This window comes from Gnatocerus cornutus, chromosome 10, assembly GCF_029298725.1.
Source record: "Gnatocerus cornutus isolate USDA-ARS CGAHR chromosome 10, icGnaCorn1.1, whole genome shotgun sequence".
In the NCBI taxonomy this organism is placed as follows: Eukaryota; Metazoa; Arthropoda; class Insecta; order Coleoptera; family Tenebrionidae; genus Gnatocerus; species Gnatocerus cornutus.
This window is the reverse complement of record NC_142242.1, coordinates 2,255,730-2,273,602: the sequence shown is the minus strand read 5'-3', so window position 1 is coordinate 2,273,602 and position 17,873 is coordinate 2,255,730. Positions and strand designations below refer to the sequence as shown.

The 17,873-nt window shown below is 35.7% G+C and overlaps 2 protein-coding genes across 3 annotated transcripts; one reads left to right on the top strand and one right to left on the bottom strand.

The window, feature by feature from the left end:
- Positions 1-190: 190 nt before the first annotated feature.
- LOC148167100 (uncharacterized) lies at positions 191-10,288 on the bottom strand. 2 transcript variants are annotated; one of them, XM_088047222.1, is made up of 4 exons: positions 10,134-10,288; positions 3,528-3,581; positions 2,982-3,130; positions 191-1,157 (listed from the first exon to the last, which is right to left on the bottom strand). In XM_088047222.1, the coding sequence occupies exons 1-4, from the start codon at positions 10,180-10,182 to the stop codon at positions 969-971; spliced, it is 441 nt and encodes a 146-aa protein (XP_087903348.1). In that variant the 5' UTR covers positions 10,183-10,288; the 3' UTR covers positions 191-968. The 2 variants fall into 2 exon arrangements, with proteins under 2 accessions (XP_087903348.1, XP_087903349.1); XM_088047223.1 differs by lacking the exon at positions 3,528-3,581 and having other exon boundaries at positions 10,134-10,287.
- Positions 10,289-13,152: 2,864 nt separating this feature from the next.
- On the top strand, positions 13,153-17,075 carry LOC148167099 (uncharacterized). The gene is made up of 4 exons (XM_088047224.1): positions 13,153-13,653; positions 13,700-14,089; positions 14,441-15,328; positions 15,649-17,075. Exons 1-4 carry the CDS (start codon positions 13,496-13,498, stop codon positions 16,982-16,984), a joined length of 2,772 nt encoding a protein of 923 aa, XP_087903350.1. The 5' UTR covers positions 13,153-13,495; the 3' UTR covers positions 16,985-17,075.
- The last annotated feature ends 798 nt before the right edge of the window (positions 17,076-17,873 follow it).

The window sequence follows — 17,873 nt, the reverse complement described above, 5'->3', positions numbered from 1 at the left end:
AAATAAAAAAAATTTGAAATACGTGTTTATTCCATTTAAATGACACTGGTTGAAATTGTCAAGATATGTTGAAGGTATGTTGAAGGGTATAATTCTTAAGTAAGTATAAATAATTGACATATTTGGCCGTCACCTATAATAACAATATAATAATATTATTGAGTATAAGTTAACAGCGTTCCATAGCATGTATAGTGAAAAAATCTTTATTAAGTGTGGCTAAAGTACATAATTTAGCAACAAGTTGTATGTATAACCAATCTACATCATTTATTTCCAATTAGTTACAGCTAAAGTAAAAATACAAGTGTTGAGTTTTTGTAACGATTGTAAAATTGCAACAATTTGGTCAGGGATAACAACGTTGGTACTGATACATTATCGTTGGAAACATGCATCATAGATCATATCACATAATAGCTTAGCGTTCTTAGTTAATAAGCACTGATTATGATACAGGGCATTTAAAAAAATATTTGGTTTCTGATGCGCTGCAACATTATTGGCGCTTTTCCGATCTCGTTGCTAAAAAACTGCTACTTAGCTAAGAAAAGAAAGTTGGGTTTCAAGCCTGTACCCTGTATTTTTTGAATTGAATAAAATGTGGCACCAATAATATTCCACACGAATCAACTAATGTTTTTTATAAAAGTAATTAAAATTTAAAATTTTCAACAACATTTACGTAGAATTTCAAGTATATAAACGTTTTAATCACGGTGTCTAAGGCCAACAAAATTTTTGTACAAACCTTATATTACGCCTTAATTTTACAAGCGAAAAATTGGAAAAAAACCAACAGTTGGAAAATACACTTCGAGTACAATAGAATCCTTTAATAGGAAGACAAAACGAAAGAAACTCGGAATATATCAGGTATTTCGAAAACCCTAACGTGTAGTAAATTGGTCAAAAAGCTATAGAAATCTCTCTATCCTAGTTGCTAAGCTTTGGTACGGATAACAATTTCAAACGAACGCTCTTATCAATCCAGTAATTGTTAAAATAATTATTATAGGCAAAATGGAGTGTTTTCCTTGCGCGTTCAGCCTTAGTTTCTGGCGATATTGTTCCAGCAATCTCGAAGCTTCATCTCCTGGTGGATTTAAGCACTCGAATTCACAACATCGTTCACCCACACGGAATTCCTTGCAGAACTGAAACAAAACCATCAAAATCAAATTGCAGTACACAACGACAAATTTTATTACATCCGCTACTTTGCTCCAGTAAATTAAACGGACTATACTTAATACATAAAAAATGCAGATGGATACCCGGAAGGTTTACTATAGCCAGCCGCGCTACTAAAAAATTTATTAATCTCAAGAGAAAAGGCTCTGGAATTTCTTTACAAAACGTTTATGAGTGTCAGAAAGATGTTGATTTAGGGTTTCGGCGCCTTCACCTAACTTCCCTTAATCATAATTACAGTGGGTTTGATTAAAATTCACTGAGCATCGCTTCTAATGAATTTTAAACCAGATGGTCAAGGTTTTCCTTGTTACATTTTCTTAATGACTACACGATTTATCGGAAATGACGAAATTCCATAAACGTAAAACAAAAAACAAATACCTATTCGAGCTGTCAAATTTATTCGTCTTCAGGGACACATTTACTTTACAGGCAAGTAGAGACTTTTTTCTGCTCTTTTTTTGTTTATTCACTTCATCTTGATTCAGTTGGTAATTGGGTGATGGAATTTGACGCTCGCGCCGCATTTCTCAAAGTAATTTTTTCAATAAATGATTGATCCGCTCGAATTGCACGTTGCAAATTGATGGATACTTAAAAAATTAATGATCCGCAGATCACAAGCGTGTATTTTGGGTTGCGATCTGATACACGCCACCAAGTGGATAATTACCTATTGATTTCACATTTCATAAATAAGTAGAAATTTAGAGGCGCTCTATCAAATTTTTCTATTAAATTCACGGGTCCTATTTTATTATTATATCCACGAAACACTCGAGTCGATGCGAAAATGAATTATTATTAATTGGTTTTACCTCACCATATGCTCTTCTGAAAATACAGCTGCGGGTTGTGGCCATGTTACGAATACAAAGGTCAGAGAAGTATGCACTGCGCCACCAAAAGCTTGCTAGCACGGAATTTTGTGCAAATTAGTTAATTACTGGCCGACATTTATATGCAGGCCTTCAAGACAAAAACAGAAATTTTAAGGCACCGAGAGACGGGTTTAAATAATGTAAAGTCCTACCTGCAAACGGACAAGCTAATAAAATTTTCAGATATTTATTAGGTTCTTAGCTTGAAACTTATATTCAAGCTAAAAATGGTGGATGCGCCGGTCACAAATCGAAAACAGTTATCAATTTCTAAATACGGTTGTAATATTGTTGAAATTTAAAGAGCATTTTCTTGGCTAAACAATACCGCAACTAGCGGAAAGAAAATAAAATTCGGTTTAGGTACTACAAACAATACATCTCATTTTCCAAACGGAAAATTTACTTTTGTTTGAATTAAATTTATTGCGCCTGACAACTTCCTCCATTTTTGCTGTCATTATTTTGAATTCATGCTAATTATACACATTAATAATAATCGATATTCACAAGTAAGTTCAATCGTCGAATTAATGACGCAACGGAAAAATTTCTCATGACAAAATATTGATAATAATTGTTTGTTTCGCTCAGTGGATTACTGCAAGCAATATTTCTCGAGTCGGAAATTGTATTTTTTGCAGCTTGGCGCAAAGTTCAGTGTATTTTGTGAAATTACGTTGCTCAAAACCGTCACAGGAGAGCATCTAATATTTATCGTTGTCAAACGCCAGAAACCGGCATCCTTCTTGGGAATTACCGAAAAAGAAGTGTTCCCTTGTTGGCGTTGGCGTGAATATTGATATTGATTGGTTGTGAAGTATCGTGTCTCAAGGGTGATGTGCAAACTTAATTCTAAGTCTATAATATGAAATTAATACTTGGCAAATAACTTTTACTCACGTAAGGCGGATCGCAATAAATCGCCTTACACCACATAGGCTCTGAGTGATAACAAACACACATCGTGCACACTGCTGGACCGGGGACATACAGTAGGCCATGAGCTATGGTTTGTCCTTGGAAATCAGTACAGTCCTCCTCTATAGCCCCTGAAAACAAAAGAAGATCACCAAGATATATACAACGAGCAGAAGCTGAAACGTAAATCCACATATTTGACTCTGACGAATAAACGTAATGAAGTCACTGGCGGTATCTATTATCATCTTCTAATTAAAACTGCTATAAAGCCGCTCGTTCAAGCAATCATGAATGCAATTGCTCTACCATGCAAATGTGGCGCGTTCGCTGTATCATGACATTTTCCCAAATTATATTCTCATTAGCTAAAAGGAGACGTAAGCCTCGGAAAGTGTCAACAATTACGGTAGAATTTACGTTGGACTGTGGATGCCACCACAAAAATCATTATCTTAACAAACGGAAATCATTGCGTTCCGAGCTCTTCTTGTATGTTTAATATAGTCGGATAGTGTAAAATATTACCTGCTTTAATAACAAGAGGATTTCCCGATTTATTCGCAGAAATTTCTCCGATATCTGGAAAACAAAAATTCAGTTTATACGTGCAGAGTTTGGTGTACCACGACTCCTTCAGACTCAAATCTCTTTCATGAAATTTCAGTTTTCGATCTGAATCTGATGCCGTCGTACACCACTAATTCAAAGTGCTTTATGTGTGCTAAGTGCCAATGGAAAAACTGCTCCCGCGTGCACTGCATTGATTTTCACCTTTGACTCAGCCTTACCAGTGAATTTTGTTTATACCATCAACATCTGAGTCTGTAAATGATATCCCAGGCAAAATTAGTGATAAATATGCGATATGAGAAGGTTTCCTCATAAAAATAACACTAAAGCGATCGTAAACCTTGACTGGAATATTTTTATGCGTAACTTTATATTCACGGTGAGAACAGTACTTTGCTATTGTAAAATATGAAAAACGATGCCTTGTTGCAACTTTTGAAATAATAAATTATCTCCTTGAATTTCTACTATATGTCATAAAACAATGAGAAGCTGCGAGCTCCTCAGAGTCTGCTAGGGCTCTTGTAAAGCAACAAGCGCGTCTTGCTAATACTTGAAAATAGAACAAGAGTATTTACCAACTGTTACTGTTCCTAGGACCGTAATTATGAATTTAGTTTTGTGGACCTAGCGCATCCATCATTTTTACTTGCCCACATTCACTTAAATTAAATTATTTTTCGTTTGAGAATATTCTACCCAGAGAACTGCCAGCTATTTAAACAAGAAGCGAAGGAATCTCGAAATTGGAAAGCACATTCAAATTTGCAAACACCGCACTGCATCAAATTTTCATACATTTACTACCTTATTAGCAAGATTTACATTGCGAGAAACTTGTGTACGCACTAAATAGATAACAGTAACACGCCCGAAGCCATACAACTAACCAATCCCATCTCGTGTGTTTAAACAAAGCTCATTTATCCATTTTTTTTATTCAAAACTGTTTGTCTGGTTGAAGGAGTCTCGACGCTAATAAGAGTTCTGTATGAAACATGAAAATACAATTCTTCTTTCTGGGGGATTTTATCCCACTGCTAAATAATTTCTAAGGTTGGTGTGATTTTCCACGCTTCTACTATAAATCCAACTAACGAGCTGTTAGAAGTGTCGGCATTATTCTCAGCTCAAGATTTCAACTGGAGGTATCCACATGTAGGGACTATAAATTATAACTTGTCGTTATTGGCAAGTGTTCATGGTTTATCGCAGATTTAATTGTAACTTATGATTGACATAAACGAATTTAAACCTGTCACATTGGCCCGATGTTTGAGTAATGACCATTTAATGAAAAAGTGCGCCATCTTGTTGAAAGCGCTCTGTAAAAATGAGAATATATTGTAATCATTGTACAAGTGTATGTAGAAAATTTCAGAATTGTTCAAGCGATAACCTGAATTCTTCCCTCGACTATATCGCTGTTAAATTTTCGAGAGCTGAAAACTTGGACGGTCAGTGTGTACAATAATGTTGGAGTTTTATAGGTTATCTCTTAATGGAAATAAAATTGTATACAATTCAGTAATGTCTAAAAACGCTTTCCTTTTAGCTTGTTTCGGGGATTTCCTTTAGCCGTGGAGATTTCCATGTTCGTTTGCGAGACGTAGGTAAATACTTGTCTCATTTCTTAGGATCCAGGTTTCTACACTTTCGCTTTTCTTCTCGAGGGAATATAACTACTCAATCATATTTTGTGGTTACCTATACAATATGCTCAAACAATTTCGTAGACAAAGGAAATTCACTTTAGTTTTTTGCAATGTCTGACAGGCCAATATAGAGAAAAGTTGAAAATTGATCTGGTTGGGCGGGAAACCGCGGATCCAATCAAATTTCGCTTTTAAGAAAACCGGTTTTAGGCGACCCGGAAGATCCAATCAAACGTTTCGTTTCGGACGAGAAACTGGAGGGGTTTCAGGTAAAAAACCAGAAATTTTACCTTGAGGATGACGGCAATAATCCATTTAAATCACCAACAGATGGTTGCCGCCTCATTTTCAAATTACCAATCAGTTTTTTCTGACATTTGTATCGTGTTATGTAACGGAAATTGCATTATGATGGTCAATAATTAAAACCTACAATGTTACCATTTTAAAAATGTCAATGTTCCATTTACTTAAATGTCGAGATTTTGAACCTATCCTTCGCGTTGTTTCCGAGTAAGAAGAGAACACGTAACTTTCTATTCAAGGTTGCTACAATACCAACAAACGGTAATTTTATATTCCACGTATGAGATATTTGAAAGCACACACTTCGAGTTTAATTTTTTACTTCACATTTTTGGGTTTTTATATAAGAAAAGAAAGTGTGGCATCCAAGATTTGCACTATAAATAAGAAATCTAGATCTTTGACAAATTTGTGCGATCAATTAAGGTGATAATTTGCAGTTCCTGTTTAAATTTATGGTTATAGACGTTATATACAGAAATTCGCTCTTTATTTCTCGTTGCGAAGATTCATCACAAAATGACAAATGTGCTAAGCCATTGTTTCCTCTTATCAGATTCGTGTGTGCCAGAATGGGAGTTGTGAAGTTGGTATCCGGAGTTTGAAAGTTTCCCCTCGGAGATGTCATTTTCCACATTTTAAATTTCTACGTAAAAACTGACTTTGCTAGCAGCTAGTTAATTGTCCGGTTGTGAAAATACTTAATGCAAACGCTTTATTGCAGACGTCATAGTTTATCGATTCACCAGTGGCAACTCTATAGCAAAGCATAGTACCTGCAATGCGGAATCATGCTCGATTTTCGCTCTTCAAGAACATACGATAAGGGTTAGAATCGCATAAACAGATCAAAATGCATGTGGCGTTGCATTCTTGTTTAATAAATGTTAAATGAGTTTGAGCCAATTGTCTACGCTACTTTTTACTACTTCTTTAAGTGGTTGACATCTTATCTTCATCTTTATCGATACAATGACTTTTCACAAAAATTACACCACCAGATCGTTAAGGTGAAGCGCCGGAGGCGGCACAGGGAATTAACTTTCGCACTCCAGAAAACAAATACATTGAAAATTTTATTTTTATGGCCCAAGACTTTATTACCACACGCTTTCAAGTTTTGATAACGACTCTGCAACACTCAAAAATTAAAACAAAGTATCAGATCTACGGTACTTTTTTTTAAACTGTCCAATTTGTCTGTGTTGCATTCAATCTGACAGATATGCAAACTTGCTGTAATTAAATTCTACTACATGCATGAAGTTTTTGGTTTATTTTAAATGGTATTATTCATACGATATTCAGATCACGATCGCTCATCGTTATTCATATTCGCGCTTTTTCATCTCTTTCATGTTAGGCTTGATAAAGTAACCATCTTTATCTCTGTTCCGAAATGTATCTCGAACCAAATTTTATATTTATACACACATACAAAGAACTAACTTATCTCAAGCACATGAATTACTAAATTAGGTTCAAGATTTCGGTCTCTCTGGACGAATTTGATAATAACAAATCACCGCTGAACAAAGGTAGAAATTTGGATATTTTTTGTTGCTTTCAAGGTAAAGAACTTTTGTTTTTAACAGTAATTGTGGTTTTTCCTAGATTTTTATCAAATAAACTGCCTTGTTTTGACTGTTGTGTTGGTTTAGTTTTTTGTTAAAATGATCAATAAACATCGCATCGATCGCTTCATAGTGACGCTGACAAAAAATAACTACAGACGTCGCGACGCCTCCGTATGACAACGTATAATCGGTTACATAATCCACTTTTATATTAACCAGCGGCACCTTGTTTCATTTTTCAATACGTGATAACAAAGCTCGCGCCGTTCATTGTTTCATTATTTCATTTTTTGATTAGGATTTAAACCGTGGAAAAATAAATTGCGGTCAACACTGGCATATCAGTTCTATTTTTACAGGCAAAAAGAAGTCTTGAATTACAATTACACGCAATATTTATCTTGAGGTCAAAATCCTGTATTCGCAAAGTTAAAAAATAATTAGAATGGGGGTAACGTGTGGAAAAAATGTTTCTATAAAGTAAAGACAAAGTTATTTAACTGTATTTTCGAGCAAATATTAGTTTTGGCTTGGAAAATGTGTCCGTGAAATTCTCTATCTGTGGAAAGTTGGAACTTGTCCTCATAAAATAAATAAAAGCTAAGAAAAGTTCGCCATGGGTGTGTAGCAATATTTCCGTGCCTTCCTGATGCTCCGTTCCGGGACATACTGGAGCCGAAAATCGGCGTAGAAAGAAAATCGCGGATTAGCTATCAAATCCTTAGGGATTTTAGGATCAAGTAATTATCGATTATTGGTAATGATACTTAAAATTGTCGAATTCAATTAGTTGAACACGAAAATTATCGATTTCCGGCGCTGATGAAGATGGTATTGGCAATTTCATCGGCACTACTGCCACTTATAATCAGTTATGAAAATTGAATTATCCTTGTTACGGCTCCTAATATAAATACTTCATTAAGAAGCTTTGTTAGAGTGAAACGGTGAGCTTGCGCAACAAATTGCATTCGTGTGCTTAATACAAGAACAAGAAATCGCACATTAGCCTTGACCCTTTTCAAATGTTTTATTGTGTAAATGGAAAGTTGCCAAAAGCTCGGCTCTTTATAATCCATCTGTGAAGATTTGAGCTTGAACGAAACGGAATTCCGGTCAGCATCGATTATCTCCATCTATATGAACATTTTCACCTTTATTAAAATTGATTGAGAATAGTTAGACTATAGGTCAAGGCTCAGTCTTATTAGTTTAAATAAATTATTATTTGTGCATTAAGAGTGTTGCTCTTCGTTAAAATTGTATTGTTCCATTTATAAACGTTTACAACTGAGATTTATGATAAAATGCAAAGCAGATGCGAAGAATGAATGACAAATACGAGAGCTACGAAATTTTATTACGCACATTATGAGAAATCTGCCAGAAGCTTCGTCTAAATTGCAATTGCAATGGAAGGTGATTTCAGGGACTTAAGCACAACTCCTACGAAGGCGCATAATTTATTTACGTGTTTTTTCCGTTAGCGCATTTATCACTTTGCATATTTACCAGAAATTTCAAAAAGACATCTCACTTTCAATTGAATGAATTTTTCATTCTTGATATAACATCTCTTATTCTGTTTTGTCTTCAAACCTGCCAGTTTCTTAAAATAAAAGGCACAACAGCACACATAATTCTTATTTGTTTTCAAGAAGAATATCTAATCAGAATAACATAATCTCCATTCAAATACCACGCCGGTAAACAAATTTTATGTCTGGACAGCAACAACGTTTTGACGATCGATTTTCGTGGTTCCACCCGAAAGGTTGCTTTGCCAATTCCCAGCGTATCTTTTTTAATTCAAAACTTGAGAAATTGCCGATGTGATGCAATTATCTCCATTTATAGGCAAATAAAAGTGGTTTTTATGTACTTATAGGCGATTTTTATGGACGAGAGAATATAACAACTATTTCATCATGAGTTTGTTTTCGCGTCAGGATGTCAAAAGTTATCATTTTTTTAGTGAACCAAAAATGGAATTCTTATGTAACGACTTTTGACAATATAAATTGCAATATTTTTGTTTACGAGACTCTACTTTAAACTGTAGAAACTCGAAATAATTTTAAAACGCAAAAATTATTTTGATAAACGATCCGTAGCGTTTTGCATGTTGGTTTCAGGCAGATGTAAAATAAATTTAAAAATCAAAATGCGATATTTTGAACTCCGGAAAACGTAATAGTCTGACAGGAAATAAAAAGAGATTTTTAAGTGTAATGTAAAACAAATGGGGCGTCATCTGCGAGGCGGTTAGTCTCATAACGCAGTTTAAATCGTCTTGGAAGGGTTTCAAGTTTTCGGAGTTACTTTTCAACAAACATTAATAATAGAATTGTAAGGTCACCCCTTTTATTTCCAAAACAATCGTGTAAATGAAATGAAATAATTCTAAATATTTCTGTAAGTGGGAACTTCTGCGCTAACAACACGCCCCTATCATTCTGGTAGTCACGCAATTTAAGTTTCTAATAGCGGCTCGTTTTCAGCCAAATGTTGTCCATTATGATTTAGTAAAAGTGAAATTTGTGTTTGTTCTAGTGCCCTGTCTACAAAGTTGATAATGAATTTAGCAAACCAAACAAAGCAGAAGCATTGGAGCAAAGCAAACATTTCATCGGAAAAATGTCGCCAAAACAAACCGCGGCGAGTTTGGGATGAAATATCTGAAAAGTTCATAATTGCGCAACTAAACGCAGAAAAAATTACAGATTTTCGGTTGGTAGAGGCCAAACTCGATCAAATAATTGTGGATTATTTGTGGGCCTTAAGCGGTTTATTAAGTAGTTTTTGCAGTCGTCGTAATTAGGATTTAGCTGTCTAAACAATTATTAATGACATTTTTATCCTGTTCGTTATTATTTAATGATGGTTGGTGAAGGATACATAAATCATACACACGTCTGGCAAAATTTGATCGTGCTAAAATTGTTTTAAATGAATGAGAGAGACCGGAATCGTATGCAAATTGCGTGCAACAGAATTGCAAGGGTGTTGCTCGTTGCACTTACCCGTAAAGGTGATGAGGGTAAGTATGAGAATTCCGAAAAAAAGCGTCATACCGAACCATCGATGTAAAAGACGAATTCAGATTTTAGCCATTGTATAGCGCACTTGTTTTAGCAATGACAGTTTGAACAGAACTGTGCGGCACGCGACTCTATCACGGAAAGTGGTGAACTGTTTGAATTTTTTGTTAGACAGAGAGGGAAGCGCTGCGGATAGTAGGGATACGCTAGATGAAGCACGACGCCAGAAAAGTCATTCTGATTTATTATCAGACGAAAATTTTCTTTCCTTACACCAATTTTAAAATGCATCGCCCGGCGCATCCACCAAATTTTAACCCAACTTTAATTCATTCCCACGCCGGAAAATTCACTGCAGTCTTACTTTTTAATTTCACCGTTTTAAAACAGAACTTCTGTATAGTTGCGTTTATCTTGGCGCGGTCTCGTCGAGGTTACGCGACCCTTTATGTAATATCACTGCAGATAATGAAGCAATTTGTTTGTTAAGTACGGTGCCAATAGCTAAATTTGGTTTAGGGCGTTATATCTCTAACCGTGCTTGTGATTATTCAAAGAAAACTGCTTGTTCTGCTGGAAAGTCGACGACCCACGCGCACTCTGTCGCCGGAAATCAGCACCGAGGGGAAAATTACGCAGAGAGCAGTAAGGTAATTCTATTCACTTCCCTTCTGCTTCCGCTCAAACCAGCCAGTAGATATCTGTAAAGGCAGAACAGAAAGTAACTTTCTGTGCCAATTAAAATGATTTGGTGTAAACGACCATCCGTGACGAATTATGTTTTTTCTATCATTTTGAGTTTCAAACATCATAGTTGGATAATGACTCCAAAAAAATTTGCTGACATTGATGTCGCGGTAATCACAGAAATTAAGGCAAGACCAAGGTTTTGTTTATCGCTTAGCCTGTTTTGAAGTGCATTAGTAGCAACAGTAATTACAAGATTTACTGTTGCCTGCTCGGAATCTCCTGATTTACATGATTACGTTCATCTTTCCCTTCTGGCCTTCGAGATGTTAGATAAAAGAGTCATCCAGATCTACTAATAACTAAAATTGCAACACTAATTGGCGTTAAATGTCCATTTTATGTCGAAATAATAGATCTTGTGAAATAATGTGTGAACTGTATCAGAATATTGGAGCAAGTGTTGATTGGTGGTGCAAGATGTTAATTAGCCGGTGAGGATGGCATATGATCAATAATTTGGGTCAGATTACACTGTCCGTTACATAAAAAGTTGCAAGTATTTTGGGTGTATCTGCTGAAAAAAAAATCCAATTTATATAACTAAAATATATAAGATGTTTCCAAATAAAAGTGAAGCAGGTTCTTCCTCATACTCGCCTCATATATTTTCTGATAAAATATTCGTTAAACATCGATTTTATACGTGGATATACCTTGTAAAACCGCTCCATGAATGAATGTCTTCGTTTGAACCCTTTCTCTTTTGCACTACCTATAAAAGCCGATCTTCACATTTCAGCCTTAGTTTCTTCGTAAACTTTAAGCAGTTCATCCTTTTCAAAATGTTCAAAATATTTGCCATAGGTAATTAGTGCTTGTGTCTTGTTTGGATATTGTGTGTGCATTTCTCCAGGATTTGGTATCTCGCTTAACCAAAAATTCAAAGTTTTTGGGTAAAAATTTCTTAGGCATCACAAAAACTTTTCGTGCATAAGTGTCATCTTGGTGTAATTGATAAATCACGATTAAACTAACGAGTCTAACATTCACCTTGAATTTACTAATTTCTTCCTAGGCGTGGGTTTATGTAACTGATCGTGTTCTATCACGACTAGTTTGGAAATTGTTTAATTATTATAATTTGCGATTTGTTTACAAACAAATGTGGCTCGACGGCGAAAAGTGCGCCAATTTTCATGACACTGTGAAAGCGTAGAAAGTCATCGAGTTTTTAATTGACACATTTTTCTGTATAATTTGGATAACTGACATCGATTTCGGATTATTATAAATCAGAATCACCGCTCTCCTATTGTTAAATGCAAAGAAATAATTTTCACGACCCTGAAATTTTATGTATTATTTCAAATAAAATAGTTATGGGAAAATCGGCAAAACAATAAACGTGACCATAAATAACTAATAATTTTATAATAATTATTATTAAATTCTCATATTTGACTTTTTTTTTCTATGAATACATTTCCGGTAATATAAATTTCTCAGTTATTGAACAAAGTTAAAAATGCATAATTTTAAGAACAAATCATTACAGAATCCTATTTTCTCATCAGTTTTGTTCTAAAAGATGCACATAGATGATTACAGAGAAATTACGAGCACTGCGTTCAGGAAAGTGCAGCATAAAAACTTTATCTATACACGTAAAAATTGTTTGTTTTTCCCGTTAGCTCAAATCGTAAAAACTAATTTAATGTATTAAATTCATTATAACTCTTCATGGTGCAGTACATCATAAAATATTACAATAAATCAAAATTTATAGATTCGATAAATATCAATCTTTGACGATCGCAATGATGTAATTTTTATATAACGCCTCGTAAAAATCCCACTATTACAAAAATTCAACAGATGATTTGACATTATTAATAAATACTATTTTTGGCAGGCACCTGTTGAGTAACCCACAAAGCTGCTCCTTTTTAAGAAAACGGAGAATGTAAAATCGTAATTTTACCAAAAAGTCTCCCAAGCTGTCACCGTGTCGTAATCCTGTCAGAATTTTGGCAAAATCGTTAAACATTCTTATGCAAGTTTAGAATTTACGCAATAATTTTCGGCCACTGCAGAGCACTCAAGGAAGCAACGATTTACAGAGAATGTCGAAAAAATGTGATCTGAAACAGTTCCATGTTGAAATTTAATTACATAAAGTGAATCCTTTCGATAAATTTTCTCGAATCATTTCGATTTCATATTCAACCTAAATTTCCTTTTCTATCATCTTTGTCAAGTTTTTTATCGCAGAAACTAGATCATTTTTTATGTTTCAGTTTAATTAATTGTACTTTCGTTTTTAAAACTATTCGGATCTTCAAAAGATTTGAAAGCTGATAGGATAATTTCCAACTAATTTTCTCGAAAGTATAAGAAATTGTTCAAACATAAGGCAAAATTGTCTGTCAATTATAACAACTAGGCCAACGAAAATAAAAGTGGTGAGAAGATGACAAATGGTCGATCTTTCGGACAGCAGTAGTTACATAAAAGTATTGCACTGTCAATAACCCGATTAACATAAAAACGCGAGATGCCAAATGCCAGAACCGGTTTCATGGCAAATCATTTGACAAATGGACACACTAAACCAAAATCGGGGTCACTTTTCAAAACGATGAACTTCTTACGTAATGTTTCCAATTTCAGCGCTCCTTTTGGCAATCGTCGGTAATTGTCAGCTGTTAAGAGACGAAGAGCGACCAACAAGATATGTGTTGCCGTATTCAGGTCTCGCCGGCGGTGAAGAACCGGATGTCGCCGAAGAAAAGCACTACTACAAACCCAACAGGTAATAACTGTCATGTCGTGGGGTAATAAATGACACTCTTTCTTAGACGTGCCGAAAGAATACCAGCAACTGCATATCAGTACGATGAAGCTGAAGAAGATTACTACCGGCCACAACCTCAATCGCGTCAGAAGATTGAAAGTGATGCTTATAGGTACCAACCAACGACTCCTTCACATAAGGATTATGAAGAAATTTTGAAGAATAATCATTTGGCGAGGTTGAGAGTTGCGGCGAAGAAACAACCGCAATCACCCACCCCGACGGCTCAACCGGTGGAGCAATACTTGAAGGAAGTGAACCCTACCACAAAAACTGCATACCAAAGACCGACAAATTATTTACGGTTCACTGGACAGAGTGCTTTAAAACAAGAACAAAGTGAAGAAACCCCCTTGAAGCCACAGCCATACAGATACGTTTTGCAACCTGAACAGTGAGTACCGATTATGCTAACTGGGACACAATAATTGACATCTCGTTTGCAAAGTGATTTGTGTTGAGATGATTGCAGTCGTTTATAATTCCAAATTTCAGCGGGTTTTATCGTTACTTAATCGCACTCTTTCTTTGCTTTCATTTTTTATGCATCGTTAATTTACGACGATTGAAAGTGCAACAAGATAATCTACTCATGTTATTGAACTTGACATCACGATTTATACCGTTTCGCTCACTTTTAACCTTTCCAATAATTTCGAACGATTGCATAAAGAGTTAATACCACGTCCTTCAACTCTGATCATCTAATTAAACATCGTAATGTAATCAATTCTTTCCATTCTAGGAAATCGTATCCGCAGTATCAATTCGATACGCAACAAGAGCAACTCAAACCTAAGCCGCCGCATTTTAACATAGTGGCTTACCAAAATGCGTTAATTGCTCAACAAAAACTTCTTGCGGCTGAAACTCACGACGAAAGCCCTCCAACGAAATCTGTTTACATTCCTCAAAGTTTGAAGAAGAGTAAAAAACAGAAAACAACTCCATCGAGACAGTCAAGTAGTTCACAGTACGACTATTACCCTCAGGTTCCTCCACAAAGAACCAGTTTAACATCATCTGAGTCAATCCGGTACCAACAACCTTTAGCTTCCAGAAATATTTATTCTAAACCTGAAAATTATCCGATTGAAGATTCTTTATTGTACCCTGAACAAAAAGAGTTGGAGTACCAAACTCAAGCTCCAGTGAGAGCAACGAAGCAAAGAACTACAACTCGACTTCCTAGAAGGAAGCCAAAGTACCAAACCGAACCAAAATATCCATCTGAGCCGAAGTACCAATCTGAACAAAGTGAACCTGAAGAATATCAGCCTCCGGTTTCTAAGTATCAACATGAAGATCAGTACGAATATCAATCAGGTTTGAAATATCAAGATGAACCGGCTTATAGACGGCCTTTACCTCGAGGGTCAAAACCGGTGAAATACGAAGAACAAGAAGTGAAAGATGAGTACTTGTATCAACCTCTACCGAAATATCAACGCGAAAGTTTGTCGAGAAGACCTCAGTACCAACAACCTGAACCGGAAGTACGTCCGCGATATCTGACTAGGCAGTACCAGGAAGAAAGCAAGCACCTTCCTCAGTACCAATCTGCGGATTTGACGTACCAACCAACAGCGGAAGTGCCAATTAGACAAGGACGTGGACCGTCTGTTTCTTACAGGCAAGAATTACAAAATTCCAGTGTTAGATTTTATAGGAATTTGGGGACCCCCGCAAGTTACGTTGAATAAAATTCTAGTTTTAAAGTAGTCTTTAGGTATATACGTGGAATAACTATTGTTATTGTACTTTGACATATTTTTTTAAATAAACTTGTTATATCTAAAAGTCGATGGGTGATTAATCCGGAGCATGATGGTACACGCACTCTAACATTGTCAAATCAACACTTCACCACGCACTCTTCATAGTTACGCATGCAATTAACTATCCGTGACTCGTCTTATGTTACAACAAATTTAATCTCTTAACTCATTTTAGGCAAACATATCCACAATATCAGTATGACAGACGGCAAATCATCACACCGGTCCAACCAAAAACTCGCCACTCAGTTGAATACCAAAACGCTTTAATCGCTGAACAAGAAGAAGAACCGACAGTTTACGTCACAAGTAAACCATTTACACAAAAAATGTATCCATCGACACAATACAAATACCACACTGCTTCTGAACGACAAACTAACACTCTTAAACTAGCACCCGTCAGATACCGAACGGAAAAACGTGGCTACCAAGTTGAAGAATCCGCTGAAGACGCCGAACCTGAAGAAGCAGCATCTTATAATAACTACGTTCCGGTTCAGAAGTACCAAGATTACGATGAACAGTCCACGGGAGCACCAATCGCTAAATTTAAACCCGAAAATGTTATTAAAAAGAAGGGACTTCACTACCCTAGAAGGACGAAGAAAAGACCAACTTACTTAAACGGACAGTTCTTTAGAGAGGAGATTAAGTATCCTGTTAGGTACCAACTCCAAACACAAAATTTTGTGACGGAACCTACAACAAATGGACAGTACTTTAAAGAGGAACTTAAATCTCCCAGACGCCAACAGCCACAAAATCTTCGAGAATTCGTTGGAGAAGAAGTTAAGTCTGTCGTAAGGTATCAACCACAAGATCTTGTAACACAACCCGCTACAAATGGACTTGTTAGAGAAGAAGTACGATCTGCCGTAAGGTACCAACCACAAGAAATTGTGCCACAAACTCCTTCAAACGCGCAAATTGTCAGAGAGGAAGTACGAGCTCCTGTACGGTACCAACCACAAGAGATTGTACCACAAACTCCTCCAAACGCGCAAATTGTCAGAGAGGAAGTACGAGCTCCTGTACGGTACCAACCACAAGAAATTGTGCCACAGACTCCGCCAAATGCGCAACTTGTTAGAGAAGAAGTACGATCTCTCGTGAGGTACCAACCACAAGAAATTGTGCCACAAACTCCGTCAAATACGCAACTTGTTAGACAAGAAGTACAATCTCCTGTGAGGTACCAACCACAAGAAATTACACCACAGTCTCCTCCAAATGAACAACTCAGATATCAGCCACAAGTTCTTATACCACAGAGTACTTCAAATGAACAACTAGTTAGAAACGAAATAAGATATCCGTCACAAGATCTTGTGCCACAAACAACTTCAGAGGGACAGTTTGTTAGAAATGAAGTTAAGCCTTTAGTGAGGTACCCACAGCAACAACTACAAGATCTCGTAACACAAGGTTCTTCAAATACGCCAGTTAGGTACGCCTCCGCTCAACCCGACTCAAATCAACCCTTTTTAATTTTAGTTTATGATGAGTAAGTCGTTTTGTAAATATATCGGTATTATTTTTATTGTTGTAACTAACAGTACTCAGAAGTGCTGATTGGTCGGTACGACCATGGATTGTAATGGGAGCAGTATTTGGTGGATCAGTACGATTCGCTTCTAAGATAATGTGAAGATATCGTTGTTAGATTATAAGTCCAATATACGTTTTTATAGAAAAAATAGCGCATTATTTCGAAGTTGTTTCAGTGGAAAGTGTGTTGAAACTGTGAAAAGTGAGTGAGGAATGAAATAAAGACGAAATAAACGTATTTGGGGTTTTTGAACTTACAAAAGTATGAAAAGACTACTAGGTCACATATTATGTAAGTTTGTCTTTACATCCCACTGAGCAAAAAATTAAGAAACAAGTAAAATGTGGGTTTCATTAGACTACACGAATTAATAAATTTGGGTGTACAAACAAGGTAGGTATAATTAATTACAAATAAATAACTACTAAATAATCGCAGAATTTGACTGAATATACATCATCTAATTGTAATACCTGTAGTGTCTTCATTCCTATTTCTTACATTCTCTTTTTGTTGCTTCACCGATTACATGCTCCTTTTTTCTTCTAAGATTAAAATCTCTTTTTGTTCCTTCAATTTTACTTAAAACGTACTTCGGTAGCGTTTTTTACAAACTTCTATTTCTGAAAGTAAAATTTAAATTTAGTAATGTGAAAAAGTGACATATATACTGTCAAAACGTGAGGACCAATGAAAATCACTGACAGTTCATAGCCTACTTTAGCAATTGTGTTAAATCTTATTTTGGAATTAATAGGCATTTGAGAGGTTTTTATTATTATTATATGCAAATTGAAATGGTAAAAATTAAATTTCCATATTTCTTTTACTTCGAAAGACTTTCTCTA

Coding starts and splice junctions, on each gene's coding strand:
- LOC148167099 (XM_088047224.1), top strand. CDS start 13,496: ATGTTTCCAATTTCAGCGCTCCTTTTGGCAATCGTCGGTAATTGTCAG. Junction 14,090..14,440: donor TACGTTTTGCAACCTGAACA/GTGAGTACCGAT, acceptor TTTCCATTCTAG/GAAATCGTATCCGCAGTATC. Junction 15,329..15,648: donor GGACCGTCTGTTTCTTACAG/GCAAGAATTACA, acceptor AACTCATTTTAG/GCAAACATATCCACAATATC.
- LOC148167100 (XM_088047222.1), bottom strand. CDS start 10,182: ATGACGCTTTTTTTCGGAATTCTCATACTTACCCTCATCACCTTTACG. Junction 3,582..10,133: donor TACCCTCATCACCTTTACGG/GTAAGTGCAACG, acceptor TTTGTTTTCCAG/ATATCGGAGAAATTTCTGCG. Junction 3,131..3,527: donor TCCTCTTGTTATTAAAGCAG/GTAATATTTTAC, acceptor TTTTGTTTTCAG/GGGCTATAGAGGAGGACTGT.